The sequence below is a fragment of the Lonchura striata genome, chromosome 18 (assembly GCF_050655825.1).
Source record: "Lonchura striata isolate lonStrDom1 chromosome 18, ASM5065582v1, whole genome shotgun sequence".
Classification (NCBI taxonomy): domain Eukaryota; kingdom Metazoa; phylum Chordata; class Aves; order Passeriformes; family Estrildidae; genus Lonchura; species Lonchura striata.
In genome coordinates this window covers 7,993,052-8,016,580 of record NC_140720.1, presented here as the reverse complement: position 1 = coordinate 8,016,580, position 23,529 = coordinate 7,993,052, and the positions used below count along the sequence as shown (strand labels likewise).

General features: G+C 48.4%; 2 protein-coding genes across 2 annotated transcripts in view; one reads left to right on the top strand and one right to left on the bottom strand.

The window, feature by feature from the left end:
- HID1 (HID1 domain containing) overlaps window positions 1-8,077 on the top strand; it is a 26,821-nt gene extending 18,744 nt beyond the window's left edge. The window contains exons 12-19 of the mRNA XM_021554658.4: window positions 177-255; window positions 881-1,045; window positions 2,155-2,382; window positions 2,851-2,984; window positions 4,455-4,535; window positions 4,920-5,011; window positions 5,326-5,484; window positions 5,941-8,077. Of these exons, the coding sequence (XP_021410333.1) occupies window positions 177-255; window positions 881-1,045; window positions 2,155-2,382; window positions 2,851-2,984; window positions 4,455-4,535; window positions 4,920-5,011; window positions 5,326-5,484; window positions 5,941-6,004 (1,002 nt within the window). The 3' untranslated portion in view covers window positions 6,005-8,077. The remainder of the gene's footprint in view (window positions 1-176; window positions 256-880; window positions 1,046-2,154; window positions 2,383-2,850; window positions 2,985-4,454; window positions 4,536-4,919; window positions 5,012-5,325; window positions 5,485-5,940) is intronic.
- OTOP3 (otopetrin 3) lies at window positions 6,762-23,400 on the bottom strand. Its single transcript, XM_085556848.1, has 8 exons — window positions 17,397-23,400; window positions 16,517-16,660; window positions 15,461-15,996; window positions 14,288-14,424; window positions 13,474-13,532; window positions 12,808-12,926; window positions 11,071-12,002; window positions 6,762-10,331 (listed from the first exon to the last, which is right to left on the bottom strand). The coding sequence occupies exons 3-8, from the start codon at window positions 15,843-15,845 to the stop codon at window positions 10,161-10,163; spliced, it is 1,803 nt and encodes a 600-aa protein (XP_085412974.1). The 5' UTR covers window positions 15,846-15,996; window positions 16,517-16,660; window positions 17,397-23,400; the 3' UTR covers window positions 6,762-10,160.
- Between the last annotated feature and the right edge of the window lie 129 nt (window positions 23,401-23,529).

Here is a 23,529-nt window from a genome sequence, read left to right as displayed (position 1 = left end):
AGCACAAGCCTGCAGCGAGAGCAGCCTTCCCCACCTGTGTAATTGTGGAGTGTGCAGGGCCCTGCCTAGGAAGGAATGGTGTCAGGAAGCAATGAATGTGGGGGTGGCACTGGTTTTGGTTGAGAGGGTGCTTTCAGTAAGGTGCTGCCTTGCTCAAGAGCTCCTTCCTTCCACAGGTCTTTCACAAGATCATCACCAGCGGGCACCAGCGGCTGCAGCCCCTCTTTGACTGCCTGCTCACCATCGTTGTGAACGGTGAGCACTGTGTGGGGGGAAAAACCACAGCCCACACTGCTCCCACTCCCCTCTCCCTGTGCCCCTACCTGTGTTCCCTAACACTGGCCAGTGCCTGCTGCTGGAGGGCACTGGCCAGTGCAAATAAGATCTGCCTGCATGGCAGATGATGGCAGAAAGATGATGGGGCAGAAAGAGGGACAGCAGAGTGCTGGAGCTCTCTTGGGGTGGCAACAGGACATTTGCCAGCAGGCCTGGTGAGGGTAGTTGGCAGTACTATCCCCTTCCAGCAGGGAGTGTCACCTCCTCACGGTGGCGGTGCTTCCCTTGGACCTAATGAATGCCCAGGTGGCTCCAGTTGTGAAGCTTTTCAGGAGGCACAGCAGAGGTGCTGTTATTAGTGTAAGACTAAACAAAACCCTCTAAAAGCAGCAATACTTCATTTTACTAGGCAATACCTCTGTTTCATTTGCTTTGTATTTGGAAATGTTTCTGTGGAACCGTTTGATCAGCTGTTCCATGAGGCTTTCTCAGAAGTGCAAGGATGGGAAGGTCATAAAAGCAACATGGTGTATTAGTGGTTTATTTTTCAGAATATATACACCTTGGTTCTTTCTCTAGTTTTTATTTGCTTTGCCTTCCACAGTGTCTCCATACCTGAAGTCTCTCTCCATGGTGGCTGCTAACAAGTTACTACATCTTTTGGAGGCTTTTTCCACCACCTGGTTCCTATTCTCTGCTGTCCAGAACCATCATCTTGTTTTCTTCTTGCTGGAAGTTTTCAACAACATCATTCAGTATCAGTTTGATGGTAACAGACTGCTTTATTTAGTGGGTTTGCACTAGTTTAGTCCAAGAGAATGTCAGATGAAAGTTCAGAGGAAGTTCAAGGAGATGAGAAGTGTAGAAATGAGCTGCATAGGACTGAGAAATTGGGTTAGTAGATAATCAGCATTAGGTTCTGGCCCAGGCAAATTTGGTTAGAACAAAATGAGATGGCAGCTAATTATCAGCATAACCTCAGCCCTCCTGCAGAAGGTGAGATGCACAGAGAGGAAAAGAAGCATAAAGTGAGTGTGTAACATGTAAGTTGTGACTGGCTGGATGTTGCTGTGAAAGTGCTCATGTTGCTCAGCAATATAGGTGATGGGACAAAACAACTTTCGAGTGCCTCTCAGTTCTGCTTTGGCAGGTCTCTGGGGGCTGATGACCAAACCACCTCATCCAAAGAAAGTTCTGATATTTGCTACTTTCTAGGAAATTACTTATGCCTTCCCTGTTAATAGCATGGCAGTCTTTTACCTAATAAATAGTAAAGTAAGGTCCCTAACCTGGTCAAAATTTAATGTTTTGCTTTAAGCTTGCAAATCAAGAATGGCCATTCTGCTTCCCTGATGGGAATCTTGTGTGTGGCAATTGCCAAATCCAAAAGCAGCCTTTCTGAGTGTAATTTGTGTTTTGTATTGGAGGATGGTTTCATTCTGTTCTGTGCTATCTTGCAGGCAGTAAGAATTGTGGCCTTTTGGCTTTGCTATTTCAGTTCTGCATCTCCTCAAATTAAATGCATTGATTTGTTTTGTGAGTTCTTTTGAAGATGGAAGAATGTTGAAACTTGGCTAGTAACCTTTTCTTCCAAAATAGATGCTAATATGTAGCTTAAACTGTCCTTTTTCTTCTCAGCTGTTTGAATATCCCTCACCAAACCATTTCTTGTCAGCTTTCCAGCCTAGGAAGGCTTTCACTGAATTTTCTGTACTGCTTTGTAACGAATAAGAGGATATTGAGCTCTGCTCCTTCTTCCGTGTGCCACTGCCTTTGTGGGTGGGAGCAGTCAGGCTTTGTGTGCCCAGCGAGCCGTGCTGGGTTGGCAGAGCTCTTTGAGCCTTACTTCTCTGCTTGTTTTGTTGCTGTGATTCCCAGGGAACTCCAATTTGGTCTATGCTGTTATCCGCAAGAGGAACGTCTTTCACCAGCTGGCCAACCTGCCCACGGACTCCCAGTCCATCCAGAAGGGGCTGCAGCGCAAGAAGAAAACCCCTGAACCCATTTCTCGCACCAACTCCCAGGATGGGGTCTCCATGGAAGGGTCACGTCCTGCTGCCCCTGCTGAGCCAGGGACGCTGAAGACCAGTCTGGTGGCTACTCCAGGTGAGCTTTAGTTTACCTTTGGGACAGGAGAGGTTTGTTTTCTCTGTGGGATATAGTGTGGACTCACCCTTTCACTGGGTGTGGAGAGATTAAGAGTTTACATTTGTGAATAACTTAACTGCCAGTCTGAGTTTCAGATCAGTTAGGCCAAGCTGATCACAAACAAACTGCCTTGAGTTTCTGTTCTCTCAGACTTAAGTGTCCACATGACCATTTGTCTTAATCTTGACCTGTTGCCTCAGGGTTAGCTCTATCCATCTGAACCTGTGTTCCTCCTCCTCCTCCTCCTCAGGAAGCATTTTTGTAGAGAAAAAGTCCTTTGGGTTTGCTTCTCTTGTTGAAAGGGGAACGTTTCCAATATCAGCAGAGACACAGGGTGTCTGTGCATAGTGGGGCATAGAAGAGCCCTCTGTTTTTAAACCTATTTAATTAACTTGTGTTTCTGAGCTTTTCCTCTTTTGAACACAGGGATTGACAAGCTCACAGAGAAGTCCCAGGTGTCAGAGGATGGGACCATGCGTTCACTGGAGCCTGAGGCTTCCCAGCTGTCACCAGAGGGAAACCCACCTGCAGCCCTGAGTGATGGGGAGCCCTGGAGTGGGGTAAGGCTGGACACTGGTGTACAGGAAAGGTCTAGGTGTGAAGTGAACAAAAATAAGGGGTTAGAAGAAGAGATCTGTTGGCCTGTTGAAGAAAGGCATCGCATTAAAGGCAGTAAGCACACGTGAAGGGTGCTGGGACACAATGTGGTTCAGAAGGGCTGTTGCATTATCTTGGGTGTTTCGTGTTTGTGCTATGACACAAGAGCTGGGGCACTTGAGTGAACATGAAGACTATGACGGAGCAGCGAGTGCAGAATTGCCAGAAGATGTCCATGAAACCTCCTCATCCTGATGTTTCCAACTCGGGTTCTTACTGCTGTTTCTTTTTCATCTCCCGTGGGGTGGAGAGCTCTACCAGAACCTTTTAGCTAGCTGGTGCTGTGAACAATGTGTTCCCATGGAGGCTGGGCTGAGGTGCTGCCCTCAGAGTGGCCTTGAATAAATTGGAATGTACAGAAACCCCAAATACTCCAGGACCAATTTTACTTACCCTTCCCGACGTTGCCTGGTACCAGGTGAAGCCTGTGGCCAGCAAGACATCTTAAGCACACAGTTAATTATGTTGTCATTAAATAAGATCTTGACTGAGAACTTGTGGAAGGTTTTCTTCTTCCAGCAGCCCATGAAACATAATCATGGGGCTTTCCATTTGTGTCCAGCAGCTGGCTCAAGCTGTTCCCCAGCTGGAAAAGCACTAGCACAGCTCTACCCTGAGCTGGCTGTTTCTGGTTGTGGAGGTGACGAGTGAATGAGTCCATTTATGTGGAAGTGCAGGATGGCTCCTGGAAGGAAGTGTTGTGCCCATTGTTTTTGTAGAAAAGTCAGCTCTGTGCTGTAGCAGTGAATGGTCAGGGAGCATTGCTAAAGGAAAAAGCTGCTCTGTTTTCACCTTGTGCAGAGATTGACAGTGATTTTAGAGGGTTATTTCCTTCCCTCCTTCCCACCATGAATATGGAAAGCTAGGTTGAGTGTGTCATTCCTCAAGAGGCAAATTATGAGATACGAATTGCTGGGAGCCTACCCTTGGAAAAATGCTATTTAAGATATTCCAGAATGGGTACAAAAAATCCCAGAGATACTCAGTAGACAGAGGCTGAAAAATCTGTGGCCCTTAGCTATTTAATCTCTGTGCCAAAAGAAAGAATCATGCCTCTGAACAGTCTCTTGTCAGTCCTGTTTTAAGTCTGCCACTGTGGATTGTTCCAGCAGAGTGTCATCAGTGGTGACTGGAGCTGTGACCTTCCACAGGGTCCTCCAACTTCATCAATATTGCCATTCAGAGCACGTGGGTTTGGTGAATGAAGGTTGGGTGGGTTTGACATGTTCTAGAGACAGGCTGAGCTGTCTTTCCCAGTAGTGGTCTAGAAAATCTGGGGAGTATATCAGCAGAAAATGGATTGTATTTCTTACTCTTAAGTGTGATTTGCATTTGTTTGTTTTTATTTTTTTAAAAATAATGTTTATTGATAGGAGGCATCACATTCCCGGCGGGAACGAAGGCGTCTGTCTAGTGCATCCTCCAGTGGACAGTGGACTCCAACTCCTGACTGGGTGAGGACATCTGGATGGAGGAGATAAATAATGAGGAAGAGTCATGGCAGAAATGCCTCACACTCCCTGCCCCTTCCCTGCCATCAGAGGCTTTCCCAGAGCAGCATTTCCTCACAGGCACTTGAGGTCAAAGCTCAGAACTTTAATTTACTGACATCTGAAAAGAAATATTTTATTTATCTGTTTCAAACCAATGCCCCACTGGTCTTATTGGGTGCCTCATAATTCTAGTGCTCCATGATTTATTGTATTGCTCCTGTGCACTGAGTTGACCCACCATCTTTGTGATTTCTGTAAACTTTATTTGTTGCAGAGATTGTGGAGACAGCTATAAAAACCTGCTAATGCAGTGTACTGATTTCTCTGCTATTTCCCTACCTACAGGTGATGTCTTGGAAGTCAAAGCTTCCCCTGCAGACAATCATGCGGCTCTTACAGGTGCTGGTCCCTCAGGTGGAGAAGATCTGCATTGACAAGTAAGGAGATTTTTGGAAAGGAAGGGCTGTGTGGTGTTTAAGGAGGTTGGCAGAGTTTGAATTTGGAGGCCCTCTAAAGGAAACCTTGTAAAGTTTAATTGAAAGCATCCTGGGCTCAGCAGAGTTTTTACTTTCCTTGCCAAACATCTTGTTTGTCTGATCCCTTCTGCACTCTGTTTACAGAGGAGAGGGAGTTTGTTCTCCTGGGCCATGGCTCAGTATCTGTGTTTGTTTAGGCTGGTCCTTCCTGCTGCAGCAGTTTTGGAGGTGTCTGTGGGACATGCTAAGGATGTTCCTGCTCTGTATCTTGGCAGGGGTCTCACGGATGAGTCGGAGATCCTCAAGTTCCTGCAGCATGGCACCTTGGTGGGGCTGCTGCCAGTGCCTCACCCCATCCTCATCCGCAAGTACCAGGCAAACTCAGGCACTGCCATGTGGTTCCGCACCTACATGTGGGGAGTTATTTATTTGAGGTAAACCAGCTGGGAGCAGCCTGGCTTGGTCTTTTCCAGACTTTTGGAAGGTCTACAGAGAGAATTGCATGCACTTGGCCAGCCCTGGGTTGTCTCATATTTACAGGATAGAAAGATGCTGTTCCCTTGGAAGAGATTGGGGTGTATCAGCTGCTCTGAAACTTTGAATGGATGACATGAAGGAGGTTGTTCTGAGAGTGCTGCTTGTTTGGGAACAGGCAGCAGCAGGGAATAGACTGCCCAGAGGGTCTGGTGCAAAGATTTTATGCAAAGGTCTGGCTTTGTGGGATGTTGTAGATACTGTCATACCTGTAGGGTGCATTGTCTCTCAGCCAATGATTTCCTTTTATGCAAAGCTGAAGACTGTGCAGCCAGCTCCTGTAATCATGGCTGTGAGATTTGAATTCTATGTAACTGGCCACATGGAGTAAAGTGGCTCTTGTCTTTCTCTCTCAGGAATGTGGATCCCCCGATCTGGTATGACACAGATGTTAAGCTGTTTGAAATTCAACGGGTCTGAAGAGAGCACTTAACCTCTACTGAGACAAATACACTGGATCTAAGGACTGTGGCGTGCTGCTTCATCACAGCTATTCCTGCATTTCACATCCAGCTGAGAGACCAAAAGGACAATCACTTCATTTACCTCCCTGTCATTTAAAGCTTTAATCGGGACCTGCTTGGACATCCCTCCCCCCAGCTCACTTCTCTTTCCTCACCCTTCACCACAAACCTTGAGTTAAAGATATCTAAGGGATTGTCCATTGTTGTGGTTGCACTAGAAATCAGACTGTTCTTAGCTCCTCTGTTACTTTTTTGCTTCTGAATGTGGTTTGAAAACCAATCTGACCCTGTCCTTGCCCTGGTCAGAGTCAGCATTTAATTGAAAAATACTAACTGTAAATTGGATGCAAAGGGAGAAGCTGCTATTCCTGCAGGACACAGGGTTTGGAAACTGCAGTTACTTCCATGTAGCTCCATAGAGTTTCCAGGGCATCCCTTCTGGCTGCAGGTGTCTCCCTGGTGTCTCAGTTGCATATAGGGAAGTCTTTCCCACCTAAATGAAAGGAGAAGATGTTGAAGGAAAACTTTGTGTCTCAGTTCTGAATCTCTCTAGTCCTTTCCTGGAAAGCTGCTTGAGAAGTTTTGTTGGTGTGGCTCAGAAGTTTTTCCTTGGCTTTCAAGCCCAGCAGCCTGTCCTTTGTGGTGGACTGTTGCAAAGGAGCCTGTCTTACTTTTAAAGGCCCTCTTTAATCCATGTGAGCACACTGGAGGAAGGGACTGGCTCAGTGAGAGCAAGGAGAAGAGACCTGACTTAAACTCTTTTAAGTCTTCTCCTGTGGCTAAAAGGACACTGTCACCTGGGTTTGAAAGGAACCATATCCTTCCATCTTTGCCTGGCAGGTTGATGCAATGCAGGGAGCAGAAGGATCTTTTGCACACTACTGTTAAGGCAAGGGTTTGAGGGAGGCACTCAGGGAAGTTGTAGGAGGAGTTTGGAAGTTGTAGGAGGAAAAGCATCTCCATGTTAGTAGGGAGTGGAAAGTGCTAAGGCAAAGTGAAATTCTTCAGGGCATTTTGCTTATTGACCAAGTTACTGGATCTTGAATGTATTGGGTCCCAAGCACATGTAAATTTTGGGAAGCCAGAATGGAAATTGGTGGGAGATCCACTGTTGCTGGCTTGGTTCAGCATCGTGGGGTTACACATTGGTGAGTGGAGACACCCTGGGGTTTGAGTCAAATTTTATGTTCTGCTGGTAGGGGCTGCTGTCTTAGACTCACATGGTCTTTAGGCAATGAAATGTGAGGGGTCCTGTCGTGAACTGAGACCTTTCCATCAAAGCATAATCCTTGGTGCTCTTTTATTCAGGCTCTTGGGAGGACTGCTGGCCTTGAGCTGTTTGCCACAGGTTAGACCCAGTGGCATCACTGCATGGAAACAGGTCTGTCACATTCAGTACAGGGACAGTGTGGCACACACTGCTGGCCTAAGCTTTGCAGCTGCAGTGGTAACAGCATCACCATTCTCTCCCAGACAGCTGCTCCAGTGTGCTGCTGCTCCCACTGGCCTGTAGTCTGGTGGTTGAAAGAAAATGGAGTCCTAGGCCAGTAGGAAGTGAAATAAAATTGGAATGGTTTTCTGAAGGATAAGAAATATGTGAAATAGAGAGAGGTTATTCCCCCACCTGCCTCCCATCTCCAACCCACTTTGCCACCCAGCACTACTCCCATCCTGACCTCACCTCTGTTCAGGTGTAAACAGGGTGAGGGCTCTGTTTCACTTGGAGAATCTCATGTATAAGAATGTGATTTGGTGGGGCCAGGCTCTGATTGTATGGCACTCGCACCTCACAGCTGGAACGGGGCCTCCCGTGTCCCACGTGCTTTGCCTCTTCCCTCCCATGGATCTGCTGGTTCTCATGATCTCTTCCGTCCTCTCTTTTCTGCTTTGTTTCTTTGTGAGTTCCTCTGGAAGCCGTTTTGTTTGTTTCTTGGTGTTTGGAGTCTGATCCTTGTCCTGTGGAAATCAACTTGCACTGTAAACTCTTTGCTTACTTACAGACAGAAAGATAAAGATTAACTGAAACATGCACTTGGGTACTTTTTTTTTTCCCTTCTGCAGAGGGAGGTTTATAATCTTGTTTGTCTTATGTTGAAGTGGTTTGTGCCATTAGGGGACCATGGGCTGCTTCCTCTGCAGTGGTATTTTTTTTTTTATAATCATAAAAGAAGATTTGACTCTGGGAAATGAGCCTGAATTGTGTGGGTTTGGCCATTTCTGTGTTCATAGCATCATCAAAGATCAAACAGGATCAAATCTCCTGATTAGTGAACCATGTGCTAAAACCTTTGTGCAGTTGAGACCTGTAAAACAGGCACCCTGGCCCTGGGGGTTGTTAGGAAAGGACATGGAGGGCCTTGACTGTTTATCTGATCTGTGGTGGCTGTAGGTGAGAGTTGGAGCTGGTGGGCTTCATTCCTGTCCATGCTGATCATGTCTCCAGTCATGTATTCAGTGTTCATTCCAAAGTCACCTGCTCTGTGAAAGCTCAGTAATTTAAACCAGTGTTTTATCCATTAAACTGGATAAAATCCAAGTAATGGTTTGCCCACAAAGTGCCATCTTCCTTGTCCCCAGGCTGTCAATCACCATGAAGAAGGTTTGAGCTCAGACCTTAGTGTGTATGTCCTGTGGATCCCATGGTATAAACACTGACATGAGAATAATAATTAACTTTATCAGAGCCTAATTTATCCAGCTGTTATTTCTCATGACATATTTCTGTTGACATGGGCCCAAATACAAACACTTATTGGGCAAAGTTCATGCTCATGCAATCAGTCTCACTTAGAGTTTTACAGAAAGGTGCCATCACTGCCTGAATGCTGAATCCTCACTATTTATGTCTTGGGAGAGTTTGCTTTACTAGGCAATCCCAAAAAAAACCAATAAATAGGCTCTAATCCTAAACCCACACTGATCCTGGGATTAATTTACAAAGGAACAGAAGCAATAATGAGAATGCTTTTTGTGCCATACTTGAGTACGGGTCATGACAGATTTTGATTGATTATAGAGCAGGCCTGCTCTTAAATCTCATAGAATCCCAGAATGATTGAGTTGGAACCATAAAGCTCATCTGCTGTGGGCAGGAATTCCCTCTAGGCCAGGTTGCTCAGAGCCCCATGCAACCTCTGAATGCAAGAGCGATTTAAGTGAGTTGACCTTGAGCACCTTGAGTGCAGAGTGGGCCCAGAGATTTCCCAAGACACGCATGAAAATTCAATCTCTTTATTTGTGTTCATCAGGCTCTGGATTTGGGACCACAGTCACAAGCCCCTTGCTCTCCCACGTCTTTCAAAGCAGGCATCCCTATGGAACATATCCTAATGTGTCTTTGATCAGGCACCTCACTGCAGCTGCCTTCTGTTGTGCATGGTGACCTCGAGAAAGGTTTGTGGATGTGAAGGCAGCAGCAAGGGCCAACATGTTGGGGTGGGGAGAAATTCACAGTGGATGTGGCAGTAGCTTGGTCTCGAACTAGCTCTGTGTGCAAGGATGGGACCTTGGCTAGTCCACACCAGTGAAGCCATCATCTGTGGTGAATAAAGATCACCCACAGTGCTACCCTAGTGATTCCCAGTTGAAGCTCTTGGAGTGCCTGTAGGAAGAATAGTATTTATTCTCAGACAAGGTTATGTTATAGCTTTTATTTTTTGATTGCTTTTGATTTTCTGAATTGGTGCAGGCTGATCTTCGCTGCTTTTGCTGAAGGCTGCCCTTGCGTTCTTTTATCTGGAAGATCTCAATAGGAGTCATTAAAGTCCCATCTGCTGCCAAACAGCATCCACTGGCAGACTGCTGACTGCATGCGTGATTCCTGAGAGCAGTGAGAGTTTGTTTATGGGCTTTGAGTCTATTCTCTATGGTGGAAAACGATAATATGAAAGAATCTCTTCTGAAATTAATGGTGATATTGTACAAGAAGTCCAAGCAGAAGCTGGAGAGAAATCTTTAGAAGTTTCCACTTCTAAAGAAGAAAGATTCTTCTTTGTTCTTTAGAACACTTCTTGCTGAACAAAGATGCTGTAAGCAGCAGATATGCTTCTTACTGCATCTTTGTTCAGCATCACTGATTCCCCCCAGCCCCTGTGGTGGGGGTCCAGCTTGGCTCAGGCTGTCACATAGACCTCCAGGAGCCCCCCGACTGAGTGCATGCGGTAAAACACACCCAAGGGGAGCCCGAAGTTCACGATCGCAAACCAGGTGGAGTAGCCATAAAATGACCTTTCCATTCCGTTCTCGAAGATGGGGTGAGCCCCAAATGTGGGCATGACCCATAGCTGGAGAGATGTGAGGAAAAGAAACATAAGTCAGAGGATGACAAACTGTGCCCTACTTGCACCCTAATCTCAGCACTGGCTCAAGAGTTGTAGGAATATTTCAGGAGTATCACAGTAGCCTCCTTGCCAGGGAGGAGAAGGAAAATCCCATAGTTATGCTGTTGACTCCTTGCTGTAAATCAAATCTTTTTGAATCCCTGGAAACCTAAAGACAGTCCCATTCTGCCCTAGTCTGCTTCATCTTTCTACAGGGTTTCATTGTTTCCCTGGGCAATGGGTTTTCACTGGATTAAGGCTGCAGCATTGGTTCAAGATCCCAGACCACAGTGTACTTTACTGGGTGAGTCCCAAGCCTGGAGACGCATGTTTACAGAGACTTAATGCTGGTGCCTCACATTTTCTTTCACGTTTCTCATTAAACACCCTTAATGAGCCTAGTGGGTTTTTTTCAGAGGCTAAAATCTTGGCAAGTAAGGATTTATTAACTGTCTCCTTCCTGCACCCATAAAATCCAGTAATACTTGACTCTAAGGGTAAAGAGAGAGTGTCAAACCAGGACACTGATTATGAGGGTGGGGTATTAACAGCAAAACCAGTTTTGACTTGCCTCACCAGTTGAAACTTGGTGGGCAAAGGTTTTTTGTCTGGAATACAAAAGAAAGACAAAGAGGTAATGTCTGTGTCACAGGTCACTGTGGCTCAGCCGCAGCTGTGACGGAACAGAGAACACAATACTTACTATGATGTTGCACAAAACCAAGAAGAATGAGATCTCCCTCAATGCTCTTCTCTTCCAGCTCAGGTGAGAGTAGGTATGGATGTAGGACAGGGAAGCTTTCCGCATCTCCTGTCCCAGCTCCAGCATGCTCACTCGCCTCTGGCTGTAGGCTTCACGATTCTGCTCTTCTTTAGTGTGTTCCTCCTTGGCAGGAGGTGTCTGGCTGTGCTCCTGATTGCTGTTCAGCGTGGTCTCCTCTTCCCTAGGCAGCTCTACAGCCACCGTGTGCTGCCCGGAGTGTCCAGCATGTTTGGCCTCAGCTGCTGCTGCAACATGCCGCCGGTGGAGCCCATCGATGACAAAAACATTTTGGGTGATGTTCTGAAAGATGAGGAGGACAGAGTAGGACAGGGCGAGGCTGTTCAGGGGGTCCCTGGGGTCAGTGGCCACCAGGGCCACAATGGAGAAGTACGACATGCCAATCTGGCCAAGGGCTGCTGCCATCAGCAGGACCACATCCAGGCTGCGGGTTGGGTTCTTCAGCGTGTCCAGCTCCTTTTTTTCTAAGGCGTGGATGATTGTCCCAATCACGGCACCCACACTCATCAGGGGCAGGAGCACAATGTAGTAGGAATAATAGATCACAGTGACCTGGTGGCTGGGGACCAAGCTGGTGACCTGGATCTGGTACATCATGAAGACACAAGCCCCGATGATGGCAGCACTGGTGCCCAGCAGTGGCCCAAAGACCACCCCCTGGAGCTTGAATTTGGGCTTGGTGTTCGGGATGTGGTCGTGGCTGATGCGTCTCCCCACATTCTTCCACATGACGTAGAGCACGGAGGAGCAGACCAGGCAGTACTCAGTGTTGAAGGGGTAGAGCAGGATGTAGCCCTTCTGGAAGACTTTGCAGATGGTTGTGTTTGGGCATGTGCACAAGGTAGTCCCATTGCCTGGAGCATGAGAAGGGGAAGGTGACAATTAAGAGGGAGATGACCTGGATGTCACGGCTGTCTTTGGGAGTTTCATGTGTGCAGGCACAACATGTGTGTCTGTGTCTCAGAAACAGGGATAAGAAGGAAGTAAAATGGCTACTGCTCAGTCCTAAAGGATATGAGGATTCGCAATAACCCAACTTAGCTAATGTCTTTTCCTACCTATGGTCAACACCATAGATACTGGGTGAGAGACTCATCTTCCTTCACAACAAAGCCTTCTCTATTTCTCCCTCTGGAATATTAGATTTGCCTTTGTTCCTCTATATCCTCAGAAAGAAGACCACAGCAATTACATTAGCCTCTTCTAGTCTGGCAATCTTGTGCTTGCAGTTAATAGGGAAAAGTGAGTAAACATGCTAATTTATGGTGTGCTTTTCCTTTCCTAGCCCTCAGTTTCAGGGTTTCATAGCAGATTCCCTCCCTCCAGGTGACAATCTCCCCTTGTAGACCATTTCCTTGAGACAACTTCTAATAACAGGGAAGTTGTAGCATTTGGGGGAACTGGAGATATCTGAATCACTGAGACCCAGAGGCTCCCCAGAGAAGTGCACCAGCACCAAGCCTGACAGAGTTCAGGAGGCATTTGGACAATACTCTGGGGCACATGGTGGACTATATGGGGGTGGTCTTGCACAGGGACTTGCTGATCCTTATGGGTCCCTTCCAACTCAGTATATTCTGTGGTTCTGTGAAATGTTGTTTCCCTAGAAGTCACCTGTGTCAGCCTAACACCAAAGGGGATGTGAAGGAGGAGCCTTGCCTGCGAATCGCCGCTGCACCTCGCGCAGCTGAGACTCGATCTCCACGTGCAGGGTGTCGTTGGTCACGGCCAGGAGCCAGAGAAGAAGATTGGTGGCTATGGTGACCATCAGCCCACACCTGGGAGGAGACATAGGACTTGTACAATGTTTGGAGATGGTTCACAGTCAGTGTGTCCTTCCCCTCTCGCTGGCCCATGCACAGATTTCAGCACACATGGGATGTTTGTGCCCACTCTGCCTGAGGCCTGTGGGGTGTGGCTCTGCATAAACACACCTGAGCATATTCCCCCCTGCCATTTACAGAGGAGCAGGGTGGGCAGTGCCTGGTGAAACTGCCCTGAGCTAAGACATCTCCCAGTAATAGGAATGGGGAGACCACCCCCACCCTCTCTCATCCTCCAGTCTGTAAGCTGGTCCCTGAGACAGGCAGCAGGAAGATGTTTGGGAGGAAGGAATAAGCTTTGGGGCACTCCAAGACACAAAGGAAAACTGAAGGGAGCTAGTGAGCCCAGTTCAGAGGAGGGAGGATGAGTTTCAACAACGCATAGTTTGGTTCTTGTATCACCCAAAATACAGGATCTATGTAGGGATCAGATGGACATCACAGGCAGAAAGGAAAAGTTTCTTTAGAGCAGTAGAAGGCATTTTTTGTCTTCATTTTTTACCTGGTGAAGTTGTGCTGGACTTGAATGCAGTCCTTAGAGTGATGCCACAGAAAGTAAGCCTGCAAGTGGAGAGCAATAACACTGTGAGCAGAGTGAAGTTGGCAGCTGGCTGCACACATAATGGAAAGGAACAGGTAGACAAGAAGGTACAGGTCCAAGCAGGAGCAAACCTGCCTCTGTGCAAAGGTGCAGGGACATGTGTGCACCTGCACCCCAGTGCTGAGGCAGGTGCTGGCATCCTTGGGTAAGGGCAGCATTTATGTGTGACTGCACTGAATCCACATCCTGGAGCTCCGTGTTCCTCTGTCCTGTTCATGTGGGTATTTGCTGCTGAGGTGGGAATTACTTTACTTTTCAAATGTGGCTTTGGGTCTGTAAAGAAGAAGGCTGATGTTGAATAACAAGGTGAAAATGATGTGAGATATCTTTGTGTGCAAAGGATTTTGTTGGGTGGATGGATTGGCAAATACAAAGAAGGGCTGAGGCTCAGACTGGTGCAAAGACATCTCTAGCAAAATGTGAAATTTCCTCTCCTCTCTTCTTACTTTCCCTCAAAGCAAATTCCTCTGAATCCTATAGTATGTCAGGTATTTCTTGGGTAATTTTTTAATCTTTCTCCCTTGTCTCTCAATGTGGCGCATAGGGAGTGCAGGTGGCATTTGAAGTAATGTGTGATGCTTTAATGCTTTCAGTGCTCAGGAGAATGCCCCCTGTTCATTCACTTTCCCCTGTCTCCCAGCTTTCCCCAGCCCTGGGGCTCCCAGGAATGGGACAGAGGGAATAAACAAGCTTAGAGAAGGGTAATGTGCAGTACCTGGGTGCAAATAAAAAGGATTCCAATGCTGGGGAACAAAATTTCCACCTTGGATTTGCAGTGGACGAGGATTGTGCTGTAGCCAATCTGAAACACATTCAGGAGGATGCTGCAAATGCCAAACAGCAGGACTGACCCTGCACAAAGAGCAAAGGAGCAGTAAATAAACACAGACATGTCTGTGGAGCATCTGAGCTTGACTGGGCATAGGAGGCCTTGTCTTTCTCCTGGAATTCTCATTATTTTAGAAAAGAACAAAGATTCAGATTCCTGAATCTGTTTGTGTGCTTTGACTGGTTAAAGGTGTTAGGTAACAGGTATTATGTTGTGCTTGGATACAAGGTGGGGATGGGGGTTTTTGGCTTTTCTGTACATTCTGGAGTGACGGGTAAGTTAATGGGACATGCTTTCTGCCTTGTGGAGGAAACCTGAGATGACCACAGGTCTGCTAAGGCTTGTAGCAGCCACATCTGCAGGAGCTGGGGCCTTTTGATTGTTTCTCCCTTTTGCCTTAGGTAAAAGGCAGGTTTAGGTACTCAAGTACTTTGCAGCTTCCTTCAATTGATTCTCCATCTTAGTTAACAAGACAGTGCCTAATTAAAAACTCCATGATAGACTAGAGACAGGGTTGCTGGGAGAAGGGTAATTTCTCAAAGTGGGGCAAATACTGAAGGGAAAATCTCCCAGGAAAGCCTTGGTGTCAGTCACTGGGACTTACTCAATGAGTAAGAATCCTTCCCTGTTAACAAGGCTTTGGTGATGTTAAATGAGGATGATGGTGACATAGGGCCACTGGTGTTCTTGGAGGATAAACACAGTGATTCTCCTCTCACTCTTCAAAGTTCTTCTGCCTAAAACCTTTCCTATGGTCTTCCCACAGTGCTCAGTTGCTGTCCTGGAAAGGGGTTATGCCTGGATTTCTCTTTGTGAAGGGACCAGAGAGTGAAGTTTGACTGGAGGCTGAAGGGAAGCTGCGTTTCAGGCTTTCCTGGCTGCTCTGGTTCCACTCCCTGGCACCCACTGTGCCTGTCAGCCTGCCAGGAACTGGGAGATTCCCATTGCCCTAACTGCATATCCTATGGCTTCTAGCTCCTCTAGTAACAGGGGAAGAATTTCTTTGCCTTCCAAGTCTTTGGAAGAAGGCATGAGAGAAGAAATAAAAGTAGAACTTACCCCTAATCCAGATGGCTCCGGCGTGGGAGTCCCGGTAGAGCACCGCGTGCGGCTGCCGGCTGGTGCCCAGCAGGTAGTAAATAATCCAGAAGAGGCACAAGACCTTGAGGATGGAGAGTAGGATCCAGACGTCTGCCAGAGTGATGGCCACGTTGTTGAAGATCATGCTGCTGATGAAGGCGCTGCCCAGAAACACCACGTTCATGGCCAGCAGCCCTGAGAAGAGCTGGCCAGCCTTCTGAGCATGCCGGTCCCTCTGGTGCACCGAAGAGCAGTGACGGAACAGCCAGAACTCCTCATAGTGGATCTTGGTGGTCTCTGTTGGGAGTGAGGCTGACCTGCTCTTGCAGTGACGGCAGGGCTTGGAGACTTTCTTGTCAGACATGGCTCATCTGCCTGGGGATCGCTGCGTTGAAAAGAGGGGAGGTTTACAGGGGGGGTGTGCTGAGATGGGAGGTTTTGTGCTCTGCTGTGAAGGCCACTTGTGTGGTGACCTCCCTTCCTTGTTTTGCAGCTTCTCCTTCCTTCTTCAGAAGCTGGATGGAAGGGGAAAAGAAGATTGGTTTTTAGCTCAGGTTAGGCACTAAAAGTTTCCCAGTGGACAGAATCATTGCAGGGCTGGGGAAGGCCCTTCTGCCAAAACCTGTCCAGAGACATTGGATTAAAGTGGGTGTTTGATATCTCTGCCCTGCCCTACCAGTACCAGGAGCTACTGGGACCAGAGGTGCTCAAACCGTTCCCACCCTCACCTTTTACAGCTTCTCCAGCCCTGGGTTCAGGTTTTCTTCTTTCTCTTTGTTGCCATAAGGATTAGGTGGAAATGAAGAGCAAGCTTAGACCTGCTGTGAAATTCAGAGCTGTTTGATTTTTCAGTTAATGGGTCCAACCTCTTCCTTTTTTTTTGGGGCTCAGAGAGTTATAGGCTCCTTGAATGGTCACACAGATTGTGGCAGAGTTGGAGAGAATGAACAAAGGGTCTGTAAAGCTTGGAATAAGCTGCTGGGAGAAGATCCAAACTCCCACCCAGGTGGGCTGAGACTGGGAAACAATTAGTACCTGTTTTTCTTTCTTTTTCCTCTTGTAGCACAAGGCGTTGAAGACACTGACACGGAGGAGCTGGAGGGATTGGCCCAGGTAGACATTCAGAGTCTGGGAGCTTTTCCATCCATCTTTTGGTAAAATCTTGGTAGGACTGTATTGCTATTGGAAGAAAAACCTTGCTCACATAAAGCAATCAGCAACATCATCCTGTTTATAGATTTGGTACATGGAAAGATGCTTTCATTCCCAGGAGTGGCTCTGTTTGTAGTGAAGGGTGGCTGTAGTGAAACAAAAGCCCCCTGAGATGTGTTTGAGAGAGGGGGGAACCTTAAACATTCCGTGATAGGTAATCTTGGGGAGAAATTGAGGAGGAATTGAAATTTAGTGTTTCTTTAGTGTTTAGTGTTTAGTCTTCTGCATGTGCACAGAGGTGCTCTATCTGCCCTTGCCCCTGGGACTCTGAGGTGAGCTGATCCCCTGGGTTTTGTGGCTGGAAGCAGGGATTCAGCATTTCTCTCTAAGTTGGTGAGTTTAGAGGGTCCATTAGGAGAGGATGAACCTCTCCATGGAAGGAGAAGATTAATTTGTGTGTTCCAGGATGAATCCCCAGGCCCTGAGATCCTTGGTACTTCTCTTGGTGGAGATTGATCCTAAAATCTTCCCCATTTTTCTCCAAAATTCTCCTAACTTGGTAGCAAAGGGGCCAACTCCCTCTTCTCTTCTAGGACCATAACTCTTCTTCTCCAAAGGGAGCTTAGGGGCTATAAAATCAGCAGGAAGCCCATTCAGGCTGCACCAGGAGGTACCCAAGTGCCCAGACTGGACTGCACACAGAGGGACCCAAGCCCTTGACCCTGTAGCTATGCTGTGGGGAGCAGCCAAACGCAGCCCTTACCTGCCTGCAGCCTCTGCTGCCTGAGGAGCTGGCACAGCCTCGGATGCAGCTGCTATCAAACGGGTGGCTGGAATGCCACCAGGATGCACGGGAGACTCCAACAGCCCAAGGTGCAGACAGGAGCCGTCAGGGCTGCTCCTCACGAAATGCAGCCTCTGCTCCCAGCCCATTGATTTATTTTCTTTCCACCTTGTTTACTTTGTGTCTATTATTATCATTACATTAATTACTCAGTGGGAAGCTCTCAGATCTGCCACAGGCAGCCAATGGCGAACAGCTCCTTTATGCACCTGCTGGGTTGCCTCACACCAACAGGGTCGGTGCAGGATGTGCCAACTGGTAAAACCACAAATGGTGGTGACTAATTTGTGCCATGGCTCAGGCAGGTGTAGAGCTAATCTCCTGGCACAGGCTTGTGCAGGGAGTGCTTACCCACACTGCCTTGGCCAAAATCCACTTGAGTTCCCCACTCCCTTGTTTTTAGGTAAATCCTAAGATTTTTTTCCTCGCATGTACAATTTCTTTTTGCGTTTACCCAGGGCACAAATCTTATTCAAAAGGTAAAGCTAGCAGTCCACCCCTGCACTGGTGCAGGAATAACACCAGTTTGATGCCTTTTTGGCTGAAAGGTGCTGCTTTTGAGGGTAGCAACTACAAGCTACTAATGCTGACTTCAGAGTGAGACCCACATGTGCCAGCCCCACAGTCTTGGCCATGTGTGGCCAGGGATACTTTAGGTCCAAGCTGTGCTGCTCTTGATCCTCCTCCTTTTGCAGGACAAACTGTTTCTTGCTTGGGACTCTGTAGTGAGCTGATGCCCCAAGTTTTGTGGCTGGCAGGAGGGATTCAGCATTTCTGAGCTGGTGAGGTTAGAGGGTCCATCAGGAAAGGATGGACCTCTCCTTGGAAGGAGAGGACTTATTTGTGTGTCCCAGGATGAACTCCCCAAGCCCTGAGGTCCTTACAGGTGGTAAATGTATGAGCTGGGAGTTCAGAGCCATGAAATAATTCCCAAGAAGCTGATTAGGGGTAGGAGTGGTTGGGGGAGCACAGGTTATCGTGTGTGGGGATGTGACGAAAGGGATGGAAAACAAGACTGAAAGGGCCCCATTTCTCCTGGGTGAGAACACCCGGTGTGTGCTGGTGTAGCCATTGTTTGATGTCTGCCTGCAAAAGGTCATGTTTAATGTCTGACCAAGCCCTTGCACTGCTGTGGTGGAGCCCAGCTGCTCCAATCTGGGCAGGTGTTGGTGCATACCCATGGCTGGATTTGTTCTGCCTTGCCCCAAAGCATCACCATCTCCAGCCTGTTTGCACAGCCTGCTTGGATGTCCTTGCTCCTTGCTTTCTTGTTTTGAGATCCCCTGAGTGCAATTGAGCTCTTTCAGGGGCCTGGCTCTTTTCCAGACTCTGTTCCAGAGATCAGCAGGGAACTGAGATAACCCAAGAGCCATTTGGTGGCCTCTGTTGGCCAAAGCCAACTATTTCTGTGCAAGGCATTAACAAACCTGCCCTTTTTCAGTGCTATGATCCTAAATTGGGGTAGCCATACAGAAATGAGAAATTGAGGCCATGAGCCTGAATGTATCCTAAAGTTTGGCTGAAATCGGAGGTTTTTCCTTCAAAGACGGGTCTGAAATAAAATGCTGGTGCCTGCTGTGCTTCAGTAGTTTTGTCAATGGGACTGGGCATTTGTGTTGCAAAGATGAGGCATCCTTCCTACCCTGACTTGCACTATCTTGGTTTTGGAGCTTAAATTGAACCCAGAGAACTTTTAAAGCCCTGGGAGATAGGTTAATCCTCCTTATTTGGTCCTTAATTTGAAGAAGAGTAGCTGTTTTACTGGAATGTATTGACATAAGTTTAACTAAATCATTAAGTAAGCAAGTGTGCAGGAAAGGAGAAGGTGAGTCCAACTCACTGGATCAATCACAGGAATCACTGCCCTGGAGAAGCTGCCTTTACTCTCAGGTTGGGAGAAAGCTGGTAAACGTTAGGAGCGACGTTTGCCCCTCTGCTATCAGCAGTGTGCTTATTAATGGTGCTATCAGTGCACTCAGCAGTGATAACAGCCAGGCTGGGCCCAGCAGGTCTGTAAACAGGGCCCGGGGGGAAGGAGCTCCATGCCCAGCTGCTGTGTTTGCCCAAAGGCCACCTGAGGAACTCGAGGCTCCTCACATCTCCCCGGCCGGCCCACGCCCTTCCTTTGGCACTGATAACCACGGCGGTGACTCTCCGTGGGGCTGGGAGTGAGAGACTTGTGGGGTGACTGCAAAGAGCAGCTTCATCCAGTGTGGGTGAGGTGAGCTGTGCTGCACTGCCCAGCTCCGTCCCTCCATCCTCTCCGATGGGCTCTAGGGGTATGGCCTGGCTCCACTGAGGAGTGTGTCTCCGTCTTCCCTGCTGGCTCTGGGTACAGGTCCCTTTGACCTCCTGCCAGCACTGAGTTCCTCCTCACTGTTAAGGACCATTGGGAAATGCCTCCTCTGCCACCAGCTCCTGACCTGGGTCTCGGCACACGGCTGGAGCCGACCCTGCTCACGGGCACCTTGTGCTGCAGGTCCCATCCCTCACCCCCAGCCTTGTGACCTCTCCAATCCATCCGCTTTCCATCTACTGTGTTGTGAATAAGAAATTGCTTATTTCTTGAAGGTTGCAGGGTGTTATCTATGGCCTGTTGTTATCTTGCTATTAATCAGTTACCTGTTGTTCACCCCCTGTTAGAAATCTCTCTCTGTTGGGTCAGAAAATGGCAGCTGGTCTGTGAGGGGGAAGTGACATCAGAGGCCATATGCAAAGGCGGAAACACACCAAATACAACTGAAAAACCCCTAAAACAGCGAGCCACCACCAAGTTGAAGGACCTAAATGGTGAGCAATTAGTCCTAGTGTCCACTAGGACATTTTTAACCTCTCTAACCTACAGAGATGTCAGCCGTAGTAAGGACCCTGGAGTACAGCCCAGACTTGGGAATCCTGCTGCTCCCGTGAGGACGGAATCCCTGGCTCTGCCTGCGTGCGAAGAGGACAAAGCTGCACTCCTCCTCCTCCTCCATGCCACTCCGGAGCAGTAGCGGTGTGTGCATGACCCGTCAGGCCCCCACCGAGCTGGTCACTTTAATAAAGGCATCAAAAAAAGCACCATCTCCTGCCCATTTCTTTCAGCTGGGGGCTCATCCAGGATAGCCACGCCCGAAGAGGACGCCAAGACTGGCCATCTTGGAGCTCCGGGACTGCTGGCTGTTCTGGAGCAGAGGATCGGCTCGGGACCTGCGGCACAGAGGAGCGCCGGACTGCTGAGAGTATCCAGTGGTGGGACAAAGAGGCGAGCGAGTGGGGAGTGAATGAGACGAGGGCTGGCCACTCAGACCCTCAAAGTGAGGGAGAACCCCTAGAACTGCAGTTCTGGAATGCCACAAGGGGACCAGTCTGGAATGGGGGGAAGTGAGTGGAATCAGTGTGAGTGAGGTGCCTCCTAAGGGGGTAAAGAGGGCCCCTCTCCAAGTGTGCAGTGGCATGTAACTCCAAAAGTCCTGATATGTAATTTTGAAAAATCAGGTAGTTTTATTTTAAGTCTTGACAAGGGAGGTCAGGCAGGAGCCTTGGCAAAGCTGCATTCATCCTCCTCCTCCATGCCACTCCAGGAAGCAGCGGTGGTGGCGTGCAACCCATCGGGCCCTCACCCAAGCTGGTCACTTTATTAAAGGCATCAAAAGGAGCATGATCTCCAGCTTATTTCTTTCATACTGCACTGACAGATAATAATTAACTTGGATTCCTGTCTCAGACACACCTCAGAGCAAGCCACCCAGATAAATGGTGCTTTGTTTTGTTTTTTCTTCCCTAATAAGACAAATCTTGCCCTCAAATAACAGATGATTAAGAAGCAGTGGAGGGGATGTAAAACTCAGGTAGGGGTGGGATGATGCCTCGGGTCTGACCCTGGCTATGGCCTTCCCTGCTGTTTTCTGAGCAATGATTTCTAATCTCCTGCTCTTCATCTCTTCCCTCTTTTGCTGCTCGCCCTTGCTGGCTCTGGCACCATGTCCCTCAGGCCAGGGTCTGAACTGAGACTTTTTGACTCTCACACAGTGTCTCAGGTCTTGAGACTGGAGCTCCCAAGCTCAAACAGCACTAAGCTCTTAACCCTGCCAAACCCTGGGGACTGATTTTTGTTTGTGAGGTTTGGAGTTCCACCAAACCTCTGCAGCACAGCAGGTACTCAAACCCCTGGGAGGCAAAAGTGGACTTCATACCAAAGTGGGCGAATCTGGAAACCCCTGGGAGGACCTGATGTGCCCCAGGGCAGCCCACTGCTTTCCTGTAGCTCTTCATTTGCAGTGACTGCCATTTAAACAGTCACCCTGAGGCACATGTCTGTCCTGGCTCCCCATCCCTTAATAGGAATGGAATCCCTGCTCCATGAGGATGGTCTGGCAGGAGCAGTCAGCAAGATGCTGCTGGTGGCCTTGGGGTCCAGCCTCATTCACTGCTCTGACAGGCTCTCTGCTCACCCATCTCCCGTGCCTCAGTTTCCCTCCTTCCAGGCATGGAAGACAGAGGTATCAGCAGTGCTTTTCTGCAGGGATCTGACACGAGGGTGAGTGTACAAAGGGCCGAGCGTGATCCCTTTGAGTAACTTGGGGACTGTAGTTTTGTGGTGTCCTCCCCTTCCACCAACCCCTCCATCAAGAAGATGCTTCCTGCTCCTTAACTGGGCTGTAGGAGCTGCATCCTAGCTCTGAGGGGAAAGGGACAGTGATGGAGGAGCCAGCAGCAGTCAGCTGCATCACCTGCCTGAGGGGCATCCCAAGGGAAGGCATGGATTTGTGCACTTAGGACGTGGCAGTGCCTGCTCCAGGGCTGTGCCTCGGTTTGGGTGACACGCCTGGGAGACTGAATGTGCCAAGGAGTTGCCCAGGAACTGATGGATGATTCTCCATCAGCCTTGGAGCACACCCCTTTGCACAGTAGCAGACTATGAGCTGATACCTTCTAGTATCCTTGAGCACACAAGAGGTTTTTACAGCCGACTTTTCTTAAGGTTTCTTCTTTTTCTTCTTTGCACTTGTGCTCACTTTCCCTCTAGCTATATATATACCCCCCTATATTAATATACCCATTTTTTTGTATATAGCTGGGGTTCACTAGCTCTTTCCCAATCTACTGCTTTTCCCAGGATATGTGTTTGTGGCTGGAGGGCAGAAGAATTCAGCCCTTGGTTGGAAGCCCCTGTCATCCCTGTGCTTGCAGCCTGGTGATACCTCAGGTTAGCCTGGGATCCTTGTGGAGCCTCTACCATCCCCAGAGCGTTTTGGTTTATCCCAACAGGACTGTGGTTGGATGTTGTGGCTCCAGCTGACCCACCACCCTGGGGAAGTTGATTTGGGTTTATTGCCTGTATCAGAGCTGCTTAAGCTGTTGGGGGGTTCTCCTGACATCCATCCTGAATCAATTTGGCCCAGAAGTGCCCCTACAACATCCGTCCAGAAGAAAAAAGCAGTTCCAAGTGTGCCCTGCTTGACCCAGTGCACCCATTCCTGGAAACCTGGGAGCAGGAACCAGCAAAAGCATGGAGGATGAAACCTAGTGTGCTCCCAGGAACAGATTGGTGGGTGATTAAAACTGTTTTCTGCCCCTGTGTGTGCTCAGCAGCTTGGGCTTAAACAATGTGTGGAGCTGTAAGTAGGACTGATGTCTGCAGTGTTTGCGTCTCTTTTCTGACTTAATTTCAACTGCAGGAGCCACAGAATAATGAGGCTTTTGTTTTAGGGAAGGTAAGGTTTCTAGAGGAAGATTTTATCTTTGCCAGATCAACAGTAAAAACAGAACCAGGCCTTTTAGGGTCTTTTAGGCAGGGTCAGTCAGCTTGGAAAGACTGGTGAGAGAAAGGATTGACCCAAATGGAGATGCTGGATCAGTGCAGCCCTCTGAGGGCAGGGGAAATTGGTGTTTCCCCCATGTTCCACCCAGTTCTACTCCAGAGAAAGGCTGCTGGCAGACACGAACACTGGTGTCACACCAGCCAGAGGCACTGGTCTTTGCTGGTTTGGTGATTCTGGACTTGGAGGGGAAGGTGGCTGGAAACACGTCAGCCTGGGCTGTGGAGTGGAAAATTGCATCACTCCATTTC

Excerpts from the sequence above, each read along its gene's own strand:
- OTOP3 (XM_085556848.1), bottom strand. The coding sequence starts at position 15,845 with ATGTCTGACAAGAAAGTCTCCAAGCCCTGCCGTCACTGCAAGAGCAGG. Across the intron at positions 14,425-15,460 it reads CGGAGCCATCTGGATTAGGG|GGTCAGTCCTGCTGTTTGGC; the intron begins GTAAGTTCTACT and ends CTCTTTGTGCAG. Across the intron at positions 12,927-13,473 it reads GTCCAGCACAACTTCACCAG|GTGTGGGCTGATGGTCACCA; the intron begins GTAAAAAATGAA and ends GTCTCCTCCCAG.